Source organism: Chelonoidis abingdonii, chromosome 10 (assembly GCF_003597395.2).
Source record: "Chelonoidis abingdonii isolate Lonesome George chromosome 10, CheloAbing_2.0, whole genome shotgun sequence".
Classification (NCBI taxonomy): domain Eukaryota; kingdom Metazoa; phylum Chordata; order Testudines; family Testudinidae; genus Chelonoidis; species Chelonoidis abingdonii.
The window spans coordinates 27,622,765-27,641,730 of record NC_133778.1 but is presented as its reverse complement, the minus strand read 5'-3'; the positions used below and the strand labels follow the sequence as shown (position 1 = coordinate 27,641,730).

At 43.1% G+C, this 18,966-nt stretch overlaps 1 protein-coding gene across 4 annotated transcripts in view; it reads right to left on the bottom strand.

The window, feature by feature from the left end:
• Positions 1-5,349: 5,349 nt before the first annotated feature.
• The window catches only part of STAT1 (signal transducer and activator of transcription 1), a 40,661-nt gene continuing 27,044 nt past the window's right edge, over positions 5,350-18,966 (bottom strand). For 2 of the 4 annotated variants that reach the window (XM_032763338.2, XM_032763337.2), the window contains exons 18-24: positions 17,164-17,219; positions 16,197-16,291; positions 12,640-12,779; positions 11,090-11,275; positions 10,342-10,417; positions 9,126-9,228; positions 5,350-8,348 (exon numbers count right to left, since the gene is read on the bottom strand). In XM_032763338.2, the coding sequence (XP_032619229.1) occupies positions 8,325-8,348; positions 9,126-9,228; positions 10,342-10,417; positions 11,090-11,275; positions 12,640-12,779; positions 16,197-16,291; positions 17,164-17,219 (680 nt within the window). In that variant the 3' untranslated portion in view covers positions 5,350-8,324. The remainder of the gene's footprint in view (positions 8,349-9,125; positions 9,229-10,341; positions 10,418-11,089; positions 11,276-12,639; positions 12,780-16,196; positions 16,292-17,163; positions 17,220-18,966) is intronic. The other 2 variants (XR_012656631.1, XM_032763340.2) reach the window with 2 other exon arrangements.

The following is an 18,966-nucleotide window of genomic DNA, read 5'->3' as shown; positions in this document are numbered from 1 at the left end:
GCACTCCTTGTTAGAGGTATGCAGCTTAGGGCAGAGGACAGGTAAGATGTCCTGGCTCATGACAGGAGGAAGGCATCAGAGATCGTGTTTCTCCCCACCACCACCCCAGAGCAGAACCCATGGCAACAGTGGTTGTGTCAGGTTGCAAACAGGTCTACTTGAGGAGTGCCCCACTCTTGGAAGAGTTGATGAGTGACACTAGGTCCAGTGACAGGGTCAGGTCCTGGAAGGGAATTCCCTGGAGCATATTGGCCGGGCAGGACCACCATTGTAGCATGTTCCAGGCCTGGGAGAACTCCTGAGGCCAACCAGAGCTGGGGGGCCTCATACAAAGCCTGGTGTGGCAGACTACTTACGTGCACGCTGCCATGTGGCCCAGGAGCTGTAGGCATGCCCTGACTGTGGTAATGGGAAACTCCATGACTGAGGCTATAAGCCCCTTCAGGGTTCAGAACCTGTCTATGGGAAGGGAGGCTGTGGCCTTAGAGCCATCCAAGAGAGCGCCTATGAATTCTATTCACTGCACCAGAACCAGTGTCGACTTGGCCTCGTTTACTAGGAGGCGTAGGTTGGCACATATGGCCAAGAGCATGTCCACGTGGTTGCTGAGGAGCAGACCCACTTCCTGCTGTAGCAGGGGCAGATGCAACAGGTCCCCCCTGCCAACCAAGGGAGGGGAGAGGGTGGACAGGAGGCAAATTGTAGCAAATAACCCTGGGAAATGGTGCTGAGGACCTATTGGTCCGATGTTATGCGGGACCATTCCACAAGGAAAGCAGACAAGTGGTTGCTGAAAACTAAATTTATTGGTGGGAGGGTCCTCTCGGAGGACACCCAGGTACCCTCGTGCAACCAATCAAAACCACCTCTTGCCTTGATGCTTGCCCCTGGAGGGCCCAGGCTGCGAGGCAGAACGAGACTGCATCTGAGGTCGCCACTTCTAAGTTTTGGACCTCTTGCAGGTGGGCTCGTATCTCCACTGGAGCGCAGGAAGGGAGGCTTGTGCCTTAAGGTTTTCCTTGGGCAGGACGTAGAGCTCGAGGGTTTGAAGGGTGGTACATGAGTCCTTCATGCTGTGGAGCCTCACGTCTGATTGTTCCGTGAACAGGTCCTTGTCAAAGGGAAGATTCTGCATCACAGACTGCGCCTCCGCGGAGAGCCCAGACAGCAGTAGCCATGGTGCCCTGCACATGAACACCGCTGTGGCCATGGATTGAGCAGCCATGTCAGCCGCATCCGATGCCGCCTGCAGAGCAGCCTTTGCAGCAGTGGTGCCCTCCTCCACCAGTGACTTGAATTCCTTCCTTTTGCACTCCAGAAGGGAGGACTTGAATTTTGGCAGCAACCCCCACAAGTTAAACTCACGTTGACTGAGGAGGGCCTGGTGGTTAGCTACCTGGAGCTGGAAGCTGGCGGACGAATAGAGCTTTCTGCCAAATGAGTCTAGTCTTTTGGAGTCTTTATTCTCGGGTGTGGGTCCTGGTTGGCCTTGTCTTTCCCAGTGGTTCACAGGTTCCACCACTAGGGAGTTGGGGGCCAGGTGAGTATAGAAGTATTTGTGCCCACGAAGGGGCACAAAGTATTTGCACTCCACCTTTGATATCGGAGCCAGGGAGGCCAATGTTTGCCAGAGGGCATTGGAGATGTTAGCTACCCCTTCATGGAGTGGGAGGGCCACTCTGCCCGGTGCTGAGGATGAGAGCATGTTAAACAGCGAGTCCAAGGGTCCCTCCATCTCCTCAGCTTGGAGATGGAAACTGGATGCTACTTGCTTTAGCAAGTCCTGATGGGCCCTGAAGTCCTCCTGTGGTGTGGAGGGGGGCGGAGTTGTGATCTTGTCATCTGGTGTGGGGGAGGGAGGTGGTACCAGGCTCTGCATGTCGGCCGGTGCCACAGGGTCCACCCCTTCATTGGACTCCTCATGAGGTGCTGAGGAGTTGTGACCTGCCGGTTTTCTCCCTCAGAGGTCTGGATAGCACAACTGATGGAGCCTCCAATGCTCCTGCTATTGACCAAGGGCCTTGCTGGATGTGCACGGGGGGGGGGGGAGGGATCCACTGGCTCTGCCACGGGGGTCCCCGCCATTGGCCCTGGTGTGGCACCGGCTGGTCGGGTTGGCTCGGCTGGAGCATAGGGCACTGCGTGTAGGTCGAGGTTGGTGTTACCAATGACCTGTCGGTGCCATGCAAGCGGTATGCGCGGTGGTACCAAGCATGGTGTCTGCCACGGGACTGAGACTCCAACGCTGAGGAACGGTACCGCCTCGAGCTGCTACTCCTCAAGACGCTTTGACATCTGGATCTGTGACGATGCGGAGCTGGCGATCCCCGCTGGGAGTAGTGGGTGCAGTGCCTCGATGTGCGAGAGCTGGAGTTTGACCGCTGACGGCGTCCATGCCAGGAGCGGCTCTGGTAGCTGCACTGAGAGCAGGAGTGTACAGCATCAGCACCTGTCCCACCGATATTCTGTACTCATCATAGAGCGGTACTTAGAACTGCGCTCCAATGGCACCCTGCCAGACAACCTGGAGGGTGACCAGAGTGAAGGTTAGGGGCTGTGTCCCGACAGGACACTGGGCAACGAGCGGTCTCTTGACCGGGATCTGAGTTGGGTCGGTGTCAGCTGACAAGACCCCAGCAGCGGCTTCCCTCTAGAGCGGGGTCCAGCTGCTGGCGATGCTCTGAGCATATGCAGGGTCATATCTTTGGTCGCCTGTAGGCCCTCCGTTGTTGAAGGCATGCGGACTTCAGGTGGAGAGGTCTGAGTCAACGTAACCAGGCTGCTCCACTTGACCTGAATTGGAGCTCTAGAGCCCGGGGAAGGGGTACTAGGGCTGCCTGACATGGGTCTAGCCTCCCCTCGTGCCTTCTCTCTACACTTCTCAGATGAGAGAGCCTTCCTCTGCTTTTTTGACGGAGAGCAGTGTCAGCCACTGGAAGGTGCTGGGGGATCTCCACGCACCTAAGACAAAGTACCCTGTGCCGATTCCGCTCAGCGCACTGGGGTAGGCACCAGTGCTGACTCCATGAGAAGGGCCCAAAGTCTAATATGTCTCTCTTTTTTCGTCCTGCGTTTGAAGGACCTGCAGATTTTAGTGGTCACTGATGTGGAATTCACCCAGGCAGAGGAGACAGTCTGTATGCGGGTCGCTCCTGGGCATCGAATGCCTGCAAGACTTGCACCATTTAAACCCTGGGGCCCAGGGCATGCCCCAGCCAGAAAAATAACTAACTAAACTAGAACTTTTACTAACTAACTACACAGGTACTACGGAACAACCAAGATTTGAGATGAGCTGCAGCAAAGCTGGAGTGAGTAGGTCTGATGCACTGTCACTGGCGGCAAGAAGGAACTGAGGGTGGAGGGAGCATGCGGCTCCCTTTATAGCATGATGTAGCGGTGCCACTCCAGGGGTCGCAGCAGTGCTCCCCCTACAGGTACTGCTGAGGGAAAAACTTCCAGCACCAGTGCAAGTGGCGAACACGCACACCTACTATGGAATACACATGAGCAAGTACTCGAAGAACATACAAATGTAGATTTTTGTTGTTGCAGTCTCTGAAGTTTTACATTTTGTTTTTGAGTGCAGTAATGTAAGTCCACTCAGTCCTACTTCTTGTTTAGCGAATTGCTAAGACAAACAAGTTTTGTTTATATTTATGGGAGATACTGCTGCTTGCTGCTTATTTATGTCAACTGAAAGTGAGAATAGGCATTCGCATGGCACTTTTGAAGCCAGCACTGCAAGGTATTTACATGCCAGACCTGCTGAACATTCATATGCCCCTTCATGCTTCTGCCACCATTCTAAAGGACATGCTTCCATGCTGATGATGCTCGTTAAAATAATGCATTAATTAAAGTTGTGACTGAACTCCCTGGGGGAGAATTGTATGTTTCCTGTTCTGTTTTACCTGCATTCCGACATATTTCATGTTATAAGTCTTGGATGATGGCACAGCACATGTTCGTTTTAAGAACACTTTCACAGCAGATTTGACAAAACTCAAAAGATACCAATGTGAGATTTCTAAAAATTGCTACAGCACTCTACTCAAGGTTAAAGAATCTGAAGTGCCTTCCAAAATCTGAGAGGGATGAGGTGTGGAGCATGCTTTCAGATGTCTTAAAAGAGCAACACTCTGACGAAATTACAGAACGTGAACCACCAAAAAAGAAAATCAACCTTCTGCTATGGCATCTGACTCAGATGATGAAAATGAACATATGCATTGGTATGGACTGTTTTAGATTGTTTTCGAGCAGAACCTGTCATCAGCATGGACGACGCGTGTCTTCTGGAATGGTGGTTGAAGCATGAAGGGACACATGAATCTTTAGCACCTCTGGCACATAAATATCTTGAGATGCCAGTTACAACAGTGCCATATGAGAAAAGGCATTCACTTTCAGGTGACATTGTAAACAAGACATGGGCAGCATTATCTCCTGCAAATTGTAACCAAACTTTGTTTGTCTGAGCAACTGGCTGAAATAGGACTGAGTGGACTTTGTTATTTTTGAATGCAGTTATTTTTTGTATGTAATTCTACATTTGTAAGTTAAATTTTCATTATAAAGAGACTGTACTACAGTACTTCAATTAGGTGAATTGAAATATACTATTTTGGTTTATACAGTGCAAATATTTCTAATAAAAAAGGTGAGCACTGTACGCTGTTGTGTGTTGTAACTGAAATCAATATTTGAAAATGTAGAAAATATCCAAAAATATTTAAATGATATTCTTCTATTGTTGTTTAACAGTGCAATTAATTTTTTAATTGCTTGACAGCCCTAAAAAAAACCCCTTTTCTTACATGACCAGGCCCTCTGCTGGGCTATCCACATTCTTAAAGGGTTGCCTCTGTCTCTCTTCCCCCCTAGGGTGACCAGATGTCCCAATTTTATAGGGACAGTCCTGATTTTTGGGTCTGTCTTATATAGGCTCCTATTAACCCCCATGCCCTGTCCCGATTTTTCACACTTGCTATCTGGTCACCCTACTTCCCACCCCCCCCTCCTCCTTTTACTCCCCTTGTTGTGTCAAATTTATATAAGCTTGTTAGTAACTTGGGGCAAGGATAATGCCACTTGTTCTGTATTGTGAGGAACAGCATAGCGCACTGATGGGCACTGTGAAATACAGCAAAAAATAATGCCTTGACAAGCCAGACTGCCACTTTGCTGGATTACTTTTTTATCCAGAGACTAGTAGAACATATGGTTAATTCTGTAGCCACAGAAATAACTGACAACCATATAGAGATGAAACTGCCCCAATGGGCTTAAAATCAAATAGAGATCTCTCATGTCAAAAATTCAGTTAAAATCTCATGAGTCCATTGATACAATAGTCTTAGAGAAACATGATCTCATTTATTAATAATCATAAAACAATTGCTACGTGATGCTTCAATATTTTTAACCTGGAAAAGAGTATTTCTGGTATTATAAAACATCTTTTTATAACTTTCATGCATGCAAAAATGAGATGAAGCTAGGAACTGTAAATCTATTGGACTCATGAGAAAATTTGACTGTCAGATATAAGTTGAATGATAAGCACCATATACAGATCAACATCACAATTCTTAGGAATACCCACTTCATTTCACTTGATAGCTATTAAATATATATGTACATTTAGCTACTGTAATAAGAACAGTAATAAAATTAACGTATTGCTATATTTTGTATTTATGGTCATTGCTTTTTTTTTTTTTGATAGTGATATCAAAATAAGGCAAACTGGCACTTTTTGCTACCTAAGCAAATACTCACAGATCCTTTCAACATTGTCATAGTAGTAATGGAATCGTAGGACTGGAAGGGTCCTCCCTGCAGGCAAAGCATGCTAGTCTTTAGAGGCACAATGTATTAAATGTATTTACCACTTCCTTTTCATGAAGCAGGCTCAAGCAGCTGATGACTCTCTTTTTTTTAAACCTATCGGAACAGCGGCAATGTAGCGCCCCCATCCCTTATAAACTAACTAGCAAAATGCTAATCTCTCAAGCTGCTGAAAGCCAAAACACTGCAGCTGTTGGAATTTCAAGGTGAGATAATTAGTGATTTTGTTTCATGAGGCATTATGAGTTCAGAAACTTGAAAAATCAATGAAAGCTGTGCAAGAGGCCACCCTCATTAGGTAACTGTGGCTTAATTAGCCTCCAGTGTATTGAGAACAATTCTGCTCCTCTGCTATTAGCAGACTGTCTCCTTCCTCCATGTATCAATGCTTCTGTGGGCTGTAAGCACTTAACACAGCCAACTGTAATCCACCTTTCTTTATCCTGCTGCTATTAATGAAGCTGTGTGTCTACACACTGACAATGCCCTCTTTCAAATAAGCAATAGTAAAAATGAAAAGTCTTCTAAAATGTGACTTAGTTAATAACGGTATGCACAATACCTACAGGAAAAGTGTCTCCCCAAAGAGATTAGTCAACCTTAGAGTACCAACGTAAAGCAGAAGGGACTGCAACTAGTGAAAATCAGCCTAGCTCTATTGACTGCAGTGGGGCTGTGCTGCAGTCAAGCCCCTCAGGATATGTCTATGCTGCAATGAAAATCCTGTAGCTGGCCTGGACTAAGGGACTGTTGAATTGCAGTGTCAATGCTCAGGTTTCTAATTGCAGCATAGCCACACCCTTGGAGGCCTAAGATGAGTTTATTTTTCAATTAAGGTAACAGTGCTACTTTCACTAGTGGATTGATATGCTAGGAATGCTTTTGTTTACTGTTACAAAGAGGAAAACAAGACACATTTATGCTCTGGATGGGCTCAATCCTACTCCCATTCAAATCAATAGAAAACTCCTATAGACTTGAATGGTGCAAGATCAAGACCTCAGCGGACTTCTCCGTTCCAACAGTGCCTAGCTAAACTGTGAACTATAAAAATAGCTGCAATCTGACAGGCCAAGTGATGTCATCTGTCAGTTTGACAAGTTTCCATTTCTTGAGGATTTTCTTCCCAATTCTCAATTTACTTTTCAGGATTAATCCCCTTGCCAGTAGCAGGGTTAGAGTATTTTCTCTTTGTTTGGAATGGCAGGTGTGTCACAATGAAGGAGTCCCACTCAATTTATTTTAGTTCTCGTTACTTTTATGTGCTTTGTGAATACTTAGACACATGTATTTTCATAGTGGACAAGGATGAATAATTCTGACAATATCAAAGCACTTCCACCTCCACAAGTAACTACTGGCAGAGGGGTAATGTCTGCTGTCTGTGCAGTCAGCTTACAATGATGGTTGGAGGGAGGGCAGTGCTTGTATTAACGATCCTGTGAGAAAACATCTCTCTGCTGCCTCTCACAGATTTTATTGAACTGTACTTCAGTAAGGTACTGGCTGTAATTTTACAATGTCTAGCTTTCAATTCCTTTATGCTGTAATAGCAGAATATGCAGCGTGCTCACACACTTTAGGGTGACATGATGCCTTTGGGGATTTTCTACATGAAAAAGATTTGTGAGACATCCTGTTGAATTGGTGTTTCTTTTTCTCAATAAGCAGTACAGTAACAGTTGTGGATTTCACACTTACCATAACATGCTAGTTTTTATTTACAATGAAGCATATGCCACTGATTTAGCCAAGCAGAAGCAGACACAGGTCAGTGCAGTTTGTGGCTGTACTCTTTGAGAAAGTGTCCAAACTTTCATTTAAAAGAAAAAATTCCAGTCCTCCTCATTGCAGAAGAAAGTCTTCCAAGTGTAAGCCAAGTGCAAACTGAAGCTGTATTGTCTGCCTGAGTATGCAGGCAGCCTGAAATCAATCTCAGAGGTGTGAATTACCTTTACTTTAAAACCTAAAGACAACATTGTAAATGTCAACATAACTATTTCAATTTATGATAAATTTAGTAGAAACACAGGCTTCTCCCATAATCCCATGCTGCTTTCCCAACCAAAAGCCCCAACTGTCCCCTACCCTGTTGCTAGAATTTCCAGCTTTTCCCCCTCCACTTTCTGTGCTGGAGTTTCACAGTGGTGACAGAAAATTCTCTAGCTCGTTGACAATTACAATTAACCGAATATAATATCACAACCAGTAACATACAGGCTACTCTGGCTATCATTCATTTTTACACTGAATTCATTAAGAACCTCAATTCCTAAACTGAACTGAAGTTCCAGTCTGATGCACTAGTGTGCCACACAATCCAAGGGCTTTCTTCAGAATGTAGGAAAGCTTGTCACGGACTAAACAGCCTTGATGCGTACCTCTGCAGGTTGTGAAACAGGGAAGCAGAAAAATGCAAGCTACTTAAGCATGGACGCGTGCAAATAGTATAGTAGAGAGACCAATAACACTTAAGTTGGATAGGCTGAACACATCTGTAAAGAGAGAGCATGGGTTGATTAAAATCTTAAAATCTACTCTAAAATAAACCAGAACAAAGAATTATACTAAAATACTCTTTTACACATACAATGCATGGTAAAATGTAACAGGAGCTATGCAGTATTATTTTTCATGGTGTTACACAGGAAGGGCATTGAGACTGATGTGCTGCTATCTATTAATGAGGGCTTGAACTCTGACAGAATTATTAAGTAATATTCAAAAAGTGTTACCCAGGGTTTTCAGAACCCAGTGCTATTTGCCAAGAATGTCATCTTTTCAGATTGCCATAGGCAGAGTCACATCTCTCTATGAGAACAAGAAAATTGCACTTTCCCAACTTTGTTCCACTGTTAGCACTGTCATGTTATCTGGCTTAACTGATCAAATCTACTCATGGCTAGATGAATCACCTTACTGCTGTTTTGTATAGTAACTCTTCCTATTGTGTTTTCTCCATATTCTTACCTAACCTTCCTCCAGGACATAGCACATAAAGAGAGCCACTGTCCTGGAGCCCAAAGAGGGGAGAAATAGGTTGAAATGAAGCAAAGTAGCTCTACCCTGCAAAGGAAATGCATTTGCATTTCCAACTAAAGGCGGTAACTTGTTCTGAAGGCCAGTTTGTGTAAAAAACAGAGTATTTTTAAAATTTGAATTATTCTAGGCTAGGATAAAAAAGGAGCCTTTTAAAAGCAAAATTCCATATCCATCCCTCTTTCCTCCCTTTCATCTCCCCCCCACCCCGCAAAAAATAACAAAAAACATACCACAGTATCAATTTCTGCAGGGCTCACCATTCGAGACACCTCATCAAAATCTTCAGGAGACATGGGTAAGAGGTTTTCTGTGGTCTGGAGTCTAGAAGGGTGACTGACATGGGGAGAAGAGAAGGGACAAACCTTCAGTGTATTAACATTAATTCCAGTGAACAAGCAGCACCCTTGATGTCAATTCATTTCCCATTTCAAACTCCTTTCACTTTACTTGATTTTTTAGTAGCATGTGCCCCTCACCATGGCTTCTGGGTGCCTCTCATTCAGTTTAAAAGGCAACAAGTAGGTAGATGTCACTAAGTTGGGTGACTCAGCAAAGTTACATCTAACTCATTTTGCAGTGATGTTAATTACACAGTCTGAACAAACGTGAGCTGTCAGGAAGATACCATCTTTCAGCAAGAGAATCCACTACATGGAGCTCCTGGGCCCCATGCACAGTACCGCTGAAGTCTCAGGATGGGTGCAGACCCCTGTGCCCATGGATCCTATTGCCACTAAATCTACACAGGGATAAAAAGCCCAGGGAAGTCTAGGTCAGCTGCCTCTGGCTGTGAGGCTGAAAAATTGCTGTGTAGACCCTGCAAGGATGCAGGTTCCAGCTTGCGCCAAAGCATCTACACAGCTATTTTTAGCCCTGGAAACCAAAGTCAGCTGACCTGAGCCAGCCACAGCTGTGCCATGGGTCTTTTATCCCTGTGTAGCCTGCCCTGCAAGATCAACAGCTCTCACTTTAGCAGACCACCAGCAGCAGGAGATTCCACAAGCGAGGGTGTTCTGCTTAGAAAGCCCAGCCCTTCTTAACTGCATTGCTGAGACACAATGTTTCACGCTATGGAATGCAAGAGTGGTTTTAATACAATGAAGAATCAGAAGTGTGTGGCTGGGGATACACACTGATCTACAATCAAGTCAGGATAGGTCACGTTAGTCCGAAGAAAACTTGAGAGAACTAATTTTTATGAAAAATCAAGTATGGGAAACAGCTGTAAACTGCCAAAAATATTTCTACATTTTGTACTTTAATATAGTAGCTTTTTTCCTATTCTGTGTATTGTGGTGTCTTCCTACCCAGGGGGCTTAGCAAAGCAGGGGCGAGAGATCTAATAGCAAATCATGTACATCTTTAACACTCTTAAAATGCACACTTTTTTTGTAGTTTCAAATATTATCCAATTTTTAGAAATCCAACTCTTCTGTACAAACTTACACTTCAGATACGGAGATTAATTCAGTCTTGATGTATCCATTCCCTTTGGGGCCATCTAAATCCATAGGCTCAGAGGCTAAAAATAAAATACACCTCTGCTTAGCAAATGTTCACTTTGTGAAAAATCTGTTATATGAATTAAAGGAGCAGTGTCAAAAATGACATTTCTTCCTGAAAACGTTTTACCAGCTACTGTTACAAAAACTCAGGCTATATTTCCAGCTGATTGCCGTTGTGCATTAAAGAAGACTATGTCAAGTCGGTTCCCCCTGCTTGTGCGACTTTTCCCACATAGCAAGAGGGAGGGAAAAACAAAGGAAAACATGGCCTTGATCCATGCAGGCAGCAGTGTCCACCCCGTGAAGTCAATACAGCCCCACATGAGTGCCAGCTACATGGATTTAATTTCTAGTGGGGGCATTAGGTTGTAAAACCACAAAATATGGCAGGCAGACTCTGGGGCAATTGTATGGCCTGAAACTACCACATACACATTTTTCAATTTGAACAGATTTCCCATAGACAGCCTCTGGACAACCACATTTTTTTTTCACCTGTTGAGCAGTTAATATACAACTGCTCACATTTTAGACTGGAAGAATTCAGCAGGTGAGGTTTAAAAACCACTGACCATTCTGGTTCAACTACCATCATTTAATTGTATACCACAGATATCTGGTATTCCAACATTTCAATGACAAATAAATACCTCAAAATACTCCTGCAAATGAAATGTGATATCACTTACTCTCCTTGGGTCTGGAGTAGTATTTCCCAAAGGCATTGTCTTTGGGAATATTTGGGTACAGATAGTTCAGTGGATTTTCAGGAATATTTTCGGCCGCCATCACTTTGTAGTTGCGAATGATATCAGGGAAAGTAACAGCTGAGAGCTCCTTCTTGGTATAAGGTTCTACTGAATGGAACTGAGGTTCTAGTGAATAAAGAAGGATATGAATCCTAGAGATGGTACCAAAAGCATGGTTAAAAGTATACAGAAAAACACAGCTGAGCCTACATAGTCAGAGAGGGTCAAGTGAAGGAAGAGCCTTACAGAATGAAATCTAATTTGCATTGTCACAATTTAGTTTTTATTTCCAAAGCAAGTACCGCTCCATGCAGAGGAAAGTATGACCTAATATATGTGAGAACGGTTCTTTTCACTTGTTTTATTCAGAGTGACTGGGGTGACTTGTGTTCACCTCTGGAAATGGGCTATAATCATATATTTAAATTAAACCATGCTGAAAATTACAAGACTGGCCCTTTTCAGCCTTTTCAGATAAAATTCAGATCACATCACCTGCTACCTGATTTGACTTAAACAACCATGGCTGTTTTATTATGGGGGTGAGCAGGGTAGGGACCCCCTGCAAGCTGAAAGTTTGGATATGGGACAACACTGTCTGTCTCCCTCTCAGCCTTTGACTGGCAAAGGAAGGAGCGGGAAGGCTGCAGAGAAGGAGGAACAATGGGTGAGGCAGTGGCTTGCAGCAGCAGTAGTTTCTTCTAGGCTGTTTAGTAGCTGGGCTCCATCAGCAAGAGCAGAAGCTGCAGCCTCCTGCCAGCTAGGGGCGATCTGCCTCCTACAGCACAGGCAGGAAGATGCAAGGAGCCTCTTCTTTGCAGTCAGTGCAGTCCCTGCGCTGCCCTGCCCAGGCCCCTCCCCAGCCAGCCTTGGTCTGAGCCCAGCAGGGAAGGAGCTAGTCAGGCAGGGAGCTGAGCTGATTGCAGAGGAGTCCCAGCTGCCCATCCCCCACAGTGTCTTCTCTCCCCCCCCTCTGGAGACAGGTGCAGGGGAGCTGCTGGGTGCAGGTGGAGTGGGGGAGCAGGACTGGGGGGCGGGGAAGTTGCATGGTCACAGGAGGAATCTCTGGTTGGGAGGGGCTGTGCAGAGGCATTTTGGGGATGGGGGAACCTTGGGCAGATGCAAGTGAGAGCTGGGGGCACCCAGGGGCGGTGGGGGGGGGCATGAAGGATATCTACTGGGACATCTTGGGATGGAGGCAACCTGTAGAGGGGAATGATACTGGGGGGCTTGGGGATTTGTCCTCCACAACTTTACAAGCCAAACTGACTTCCCTGGAAATGCCCCTGTCCCCACTGAAGTAATGGAAGCAGCCTACCAGACTGTAGCTGGAATACTGTACTTGTGGTGGTACTCTGGCACTTATCGGATGGGATTGTTAATTTCATGTTAGTGCTAGTCTGTGTAAGGGAGACAGAGGGCTCCAAGGATTTTTAACTTTGGTTTTAAAATGTAGGTATAAACCCAAGTTATTCTCTGTATTTACTTACCATTTTGGGATCCCTCTACCCAGGTAAAAGTGATGGCTCCTTCTCGGCTACTTTCACTAAATCTCAGTAAAAAGGTCCCTGGCCTTTGGTCCTTTAACAAAGCACGTTCTCTCTCCTTACTGATAAAACCCATGATACAGCTGTAATATTAAAAGAAAAATTGTACCATTTACTTCTAAGTACATCCAAAGCCTATTATTGGGTTACCTCATGTAACTAAAAGCAGAATTTTCCAATTGGTTTATAACATCCTATGCAGCTATAACACCACCATAAATGCACAATTTAAAATGCACACTCTCGCTCCTCGGTTCATTAGTCCTTGAGCAGCAGCTATCCAGAGACTGCCTATTCAGCCTTTTTTCTCTCGCTATGTGCAGCATGCTATAAAATGTTGTTGCAACACTTTTTAAAATCAGAAACTGGGTTTCAGTTATCCAAAAAAAACAGTGTCTCGGTTCAATGAGTAAAATTAACTTACTCACATGTGTGTTTGCAAGACCAGGGCCTAGATGGGAGTTTTAACTTAGAGTATTGAGTGGTTATTAACAAAAATTGTCACTGCGTTCCTTATTGACATGCTGTGTTTGCTTTAGTATCCCATGCTCCTGTCGGAATCACAGACAATTGTTTGGGTTTCTCAGTAATCTTTGGTTTTGTGCTCCGTTCCCAGACAGCATGTGCATCTCTGCCAGATCAGATATTAACAGTCTAGGTTATTTCAACCCCAGTATTTCATTGTGTGTTTAAACCATGTTCTCTTACACTTGGAAAGACTCTCATAGTAGCTCACATTAACTTTCTCACCCTCTTTGTACCATGGTTACCAGATGCAGGGTACTATGATGCTTTGTCCCTCTGGAAAGAGTTATCTGTTGTCAAATAATGCTTCAGAGTGATCTAGAGTGATTTTTGTGGTCTTGAAGGAAAAAAGCTCTGAGGAGAGCATATGGGGCTGTGTCTAATCTGCTTGTGATGCCTTAATTTACCTGCACAGGGCAGAGTAGGCCAGTAGGGTATCCCAGAGTAACATCTATTATATGGGCACGATGGTGAAGACCTTAAAAGGTGATGTCTGAACATCAAGATGACACAAGAGGGTCTAAAACAAGGACATTAGGAAGAAGAGACTGCTCTCAAGACAATGACCTCTATCTATTAGCAATATCTGTGTTTTCATGGTTGGGGATGAGATAACTCTGACGCAGTCACTTAGCAATATTGTCCAGGTTTTCTCTAGTAGATCAGAGTTTGAGGGAGAGGCAAGAGTGTGTTTTGTTTTTGTTGTTTTTTTTGCTTTAAAATAATGTTTAAACTCAATTTTATTTATCTAGGAGTTCAAAAGTCCTCTGAACTATTGCTCTTTCTTTATGCAAACACTCATTTCTGTAATTAAACCACCGTTACTCCAGATAAATATGTATCTTGGCAAGCCTAGTAAATCAGGAAATACACCACCTACCCAAAAGAGAACAGTAGAAATCTACAAGGTAAATTATATATTTAGAGATTTTTAAAAGAAGAACATTTCAGATATTGTAGGTAACAGTTACAAAGGATCACTTGAGGACTATATATCCCAATCCTTTGTATGGCAAACTTCAGTTTGAGATATGAAAAAGGCAATTTGGGGGCAATTATGATCCCTATTAGATCAGTGCTGATGCCATGTATATGCAAAAACCATTTATACTGTGCCAACCATTCTGACTGTTTTTTGTAATCTGTTTGATTCAGAGCCTCTTGCAGTTCCAGTGGGTTATTAGCCCCTCTTAGTTAACTTTCAGCTATTTGGCTTTCCTAAAAAACCCAATAAGTGTTTTAAAGCCTGTGGCTGATGTAACAAACCTGCTTCTTTGTTCCTATAGATCATTTTATTGTGTTACCTGCCTGCAAATCCTCTAGGCTTAGTCCAAAAGAAAGGTTTGTTTGTACCTTTTACTTCTGCCTCTGCTCTTCCGCTAACAAACAGAGCACTGTTCACAACAAGGAGGAAATTTGTTGTTTACAACTCTGTATATCTGTAAGATGTTCTTCTTGTAGATGGTATTGATGTTATAATTATACAGAGAGAGAGCCTTGAATACTAGGGGTGAAATCCTGGCTCCACTGAAGTCAGTGGCAAAATTCCCATTAAATTTAATAGAGCCAAGATTTCACCCTACGAATTAAAAACAAACAAATAAGCAAAAACCTCTTATGAGTGTGATAGTTAAGTCTTCTGGCTGGATCTTCAAAAATACTCAGCAGCCGGTTGCTCCCACTGTTAATCCTAATGGGAGTTTGAGGGGTCCAGATTTTCGTAAGTGTCAATGGGTGCTGATCAGTTTGCAAAGATTAGAGCAAAGATTTTCAAAGAGGAGCAGAGATTATATATAGAAAAAGATGGGGTTTTATGTAGGGTGGAGGTGACATCTGAATGGGAAGCTTTGAAGGCAGAAGTCAGTGCAGAGATATCTGTAGCAGCTAAGCAGAAAATCAGGATGAGAACACAGCACACTCTTCCCTGTTACCTCACTAATATCTGTGGGCCAAATTCAGCAAGGCACTTAAGCATTTGCCTAATTTGAAGCACATGAGAACTTCTGTTGTTCACATGCATAAGCACCTTGTTCAATCAAAGGCTATATCCATAATTTTCCTGGTCTATGTTTGTTAGTCCTGGATATGAGTATTATCTTGCCAGTATAAACACTCTAAAACTGTCATTAAAATAGTAAGAAAGTTTGTCATTGGCAATCAATAACTAATGAAAGCAATCTTCATACATAGTGAAGGTTCGTTCACAGGATCAGAAGCACCTTTCATCATATCTGAGCTGTCAACAGGATTGTAAAATAAGATCAAATCTGAACAGACAACTAAAAAGCAGGATTAAAACCTCATTTTGAGACTATTTCTGGCAGCAGTTATAGCCTGTTGTTAAAGGGTTTCAGTGTTGCTGATGTCACCTAGTCGCAAAGGTTTCTAAACATTATTAAAGGAGCTGATTTTTCAATCTGGAAAAGAGCTGTACTATTAACATTTTAATTCTTCAACATTTGATCAGTAAAAATTAGTTGCTGTAGCTGGACTCCATCACTGGTATCAGAGGATTCAGTCAATCCAGCTGTTGCCAACATTAGGCTCACAGATGCACTTTTTAAAACAAGAGTGAACATTGTACAAGATTCCCCCACAGCACCTCAATCTTCACCTGCTAAACTCCTGTTCTTATGAGCAAACTCAGTTATGCATTGGGATGTGGTGAGAGCTCACTGCACTGTAGGTTGAGAGCTGGTGGCTCATCTCACTTAACCTGAAACTAATCTGAACTTTGACCTTTGGCATTAAAAGGAAGGGCAGTGGGTTTATTCACTAAAATCATGGCCTTTTTACTACTGCTTCAGCTAACATGCAGAGGATCTGTCTGGTTCCTTCCAATAAAGACCCAGAACAAACCTCATTTGCCCTGTTAGCACTCATATTTTATTTCCTATCACAACTGTCATTTTAACAGAGCGAAAGGCTTGAATCATCAGCCATTCATCTTTATTAGCAACATACAAGATTCTTACCCATCATTCCAGAGACACAAGAGGTGTTTTTTAATTAGTTCAAGGATGCCCTCAATCCACAGCCAGAAGGGAAAATTTTTATCATTTATATTTTCCTGAAATTACAGTACATGGGGAGGAAGACAAATGTTACAAAAAGAAATATGAGTACAATGCACTGAACTTATAACAATGTCCTGAGAAAGCTGCAGTGTCTCTCCTTCCTCTTTTTTCTTCACTCCTATTTTTCTTAACACTTTTCCTCTTTCTTTGTTCCTTTTTGTTGCTCTTTTTATTTCATTGTTTATTTTTGCTGTTTCCTCTCTTCCCTCCTCTCTAATAGCTCTAGTTCCTCCACTCCCTAAGAGGAAAGATGCTGCACTGGGATGAGGTGTATTCATTGGTACCATCCTAAGCTGGCCTGTGTGGCACAGGGAAGATAAGCTTCAGCTGGCAAGGGATACCTGGGCCTGCAGGACCTTATATGTGACCTGCTGCCACCACAGGCATGTATATTAGGGTATATCTTCGTTGCAGAGTTATCTTGTGCTCTTCCTTGGGTGTTGCCCCTAACCCAGCTCCTGCCCACTGGAGAACCACCCTTTTTAGTTAAGAGCAATGAAGTTCCTTCACTTGATGATTTAACAGGGGAAACAGAAGTGCAGGAATAAAAGCCAGGAACAGCAGATTGTTGTATAATAGAACAAAGTGCTCTAGGTGACTTCTACAGAAATTAAGATTCAGTCCCTGAAAAGAGGCACAGAACTCGGCAGTCTAACCTCACCCCCACATAACTTACATGAACCAACCATACCCGAATCAAAATATTCACACACACCCCTTGCCTTCCCCAAAGCCTAGTGAAAAAAGTATAAAGTCGTATTTAGTGCAATGCTCAAGTAGAAAAACTCCATGCAAGAGAATCCTCAAACAACAGGAGTCGAAGCGTTGTCTTCATTATCTAACTTGTTAACTAGACAGTTCCTACCTTGCAGAATCTTGTCCAAGGAATAAGGCCATCAAGGGAGCCTCCACCTGTTGGACCTAAACAACAAACCAACAGACTTTTCAGACGTTTGTTTTGAAATATCATTTTAGGCTCAAGACTTTATGAAGGTGAAACCAATCTGTATTTACATATTAAAGTCTAAGTATTTGTTTTGTTTCAGTTAGGGATGTAAAAAAGAAGGAAGGGAAGCGGTTGATTTAACTGTTCAAATAGCTGCAGCAGAGCTAGCAATGCAGTTTTTCAGAGTAGCCCCTCTAGAAAGTGTTCTGGAGAAGCAGAATGTAGCGAATGACAAACCTATGTTCTGACAGGCACCAGTAAGAATTAACAATCAAATAGGGTAGGAACTAATACAAAGAGATAATCTAAAATTGTTGTTACATACTAAGACATTTTCATCTTCCAAATAATTCTAGAAATGTGGTCCAGTCATTCTCCATTTACTGGCAGGAGCCACCACACTGAAATTAGGACTATCCATGTGAGTTGAGAGAGAGAGAGATTTGGCCCATTAACTCATCAATCATTGCAACATCCTGTGAGATCAAGTATTATTCCCATTTCAGCTTTAGTGACTTGCCAAAGGTCACACAGAAAGCTTGTATCATGGCGAGGAATAAACCTCCTATCCCGACTTCCAAGCCTACCCTTAACCATGGAATCATTTTCTTTCCCTTTCAAATCCTGTAGCTTATGTGTGTGTGTTGATTTAAAGAAATGTCTGTGGTTTTTCCCTTAAAGAAAACTGTAGCCCCCATTTGCCTCAGCTACATCAATGGCAACATGCAAAATCTCCCTAAGCACACATCACCAGTAGGGAAGTAGTGTATATTTGTAGCTATGCTCACAGAGGAAGAATATTCGTTTACCTATTACTATTAAGTATTCCCACTATATTCACAACTGGATTTTCAACTGCGAGGCACAGGACCCCCAGAATCTCAGGGGAAACTATACATACTGGCTTGCTGACTGCAAGCCTTTCCAACTCTGACTCCATCCAGCATTCTACTCCTACTTTCAGTCAATCAACCTACAAGTTACAGGCTCAAGGGATAAATTCCCACTCCCCCTGTGTCCATCTAGAATGAGTCTCTGTTCCCAATACCAACCACAGGATCACAGCACAGACTATGTACACCCTCACATCTGGAAGAATGGATACAGGCTTTATCATCAGACAGCTGAGCTCCACATAGCAGTGAACTACATATAGCACAGAAGGAAGTCTCAAATTTATTACAGCTAATGAGGATTCTCCCATCAATCTTTCTAGTGCTAAGATCAGGTTTTATAACTCTAATGTAATGTAATGATAAGATGGAGGATACCTATTTACAAACTTAAGTGGAGGTTATCACAGTTTGGGAATTTCCCAAGTTGTAAAATACTGAACAAACAGAGAGATGTCAGTGGTCAGCATCTCTCTATCTAACACCAGGAAACCTTTATTTTTTATGATGACTATATTCTGCTTTTATTAAATATTATAGAATTTTAAAACATAGAAAAGTGATCTAAACTAACAATGGTAAATTATGTTAACCTTTAAGATTTGATATTTTGAGAACTTTCTAGAGCTAGAAAAAATGCTTTATAAGACATTGGACAGCTGGGATTTCCAATTTAGATTTTGTTTTTTTAAATATAACCCTTTATAAAATTGAAAGCTAATGGGAATGCTCCTGGGAATTAATAATAAAAAATTTTGTTTTTTAAATTAAATGTATCCTTCCAGACTCTCTTACCCAAACACTACCGAATTGAATTAGTCAGGGTCTC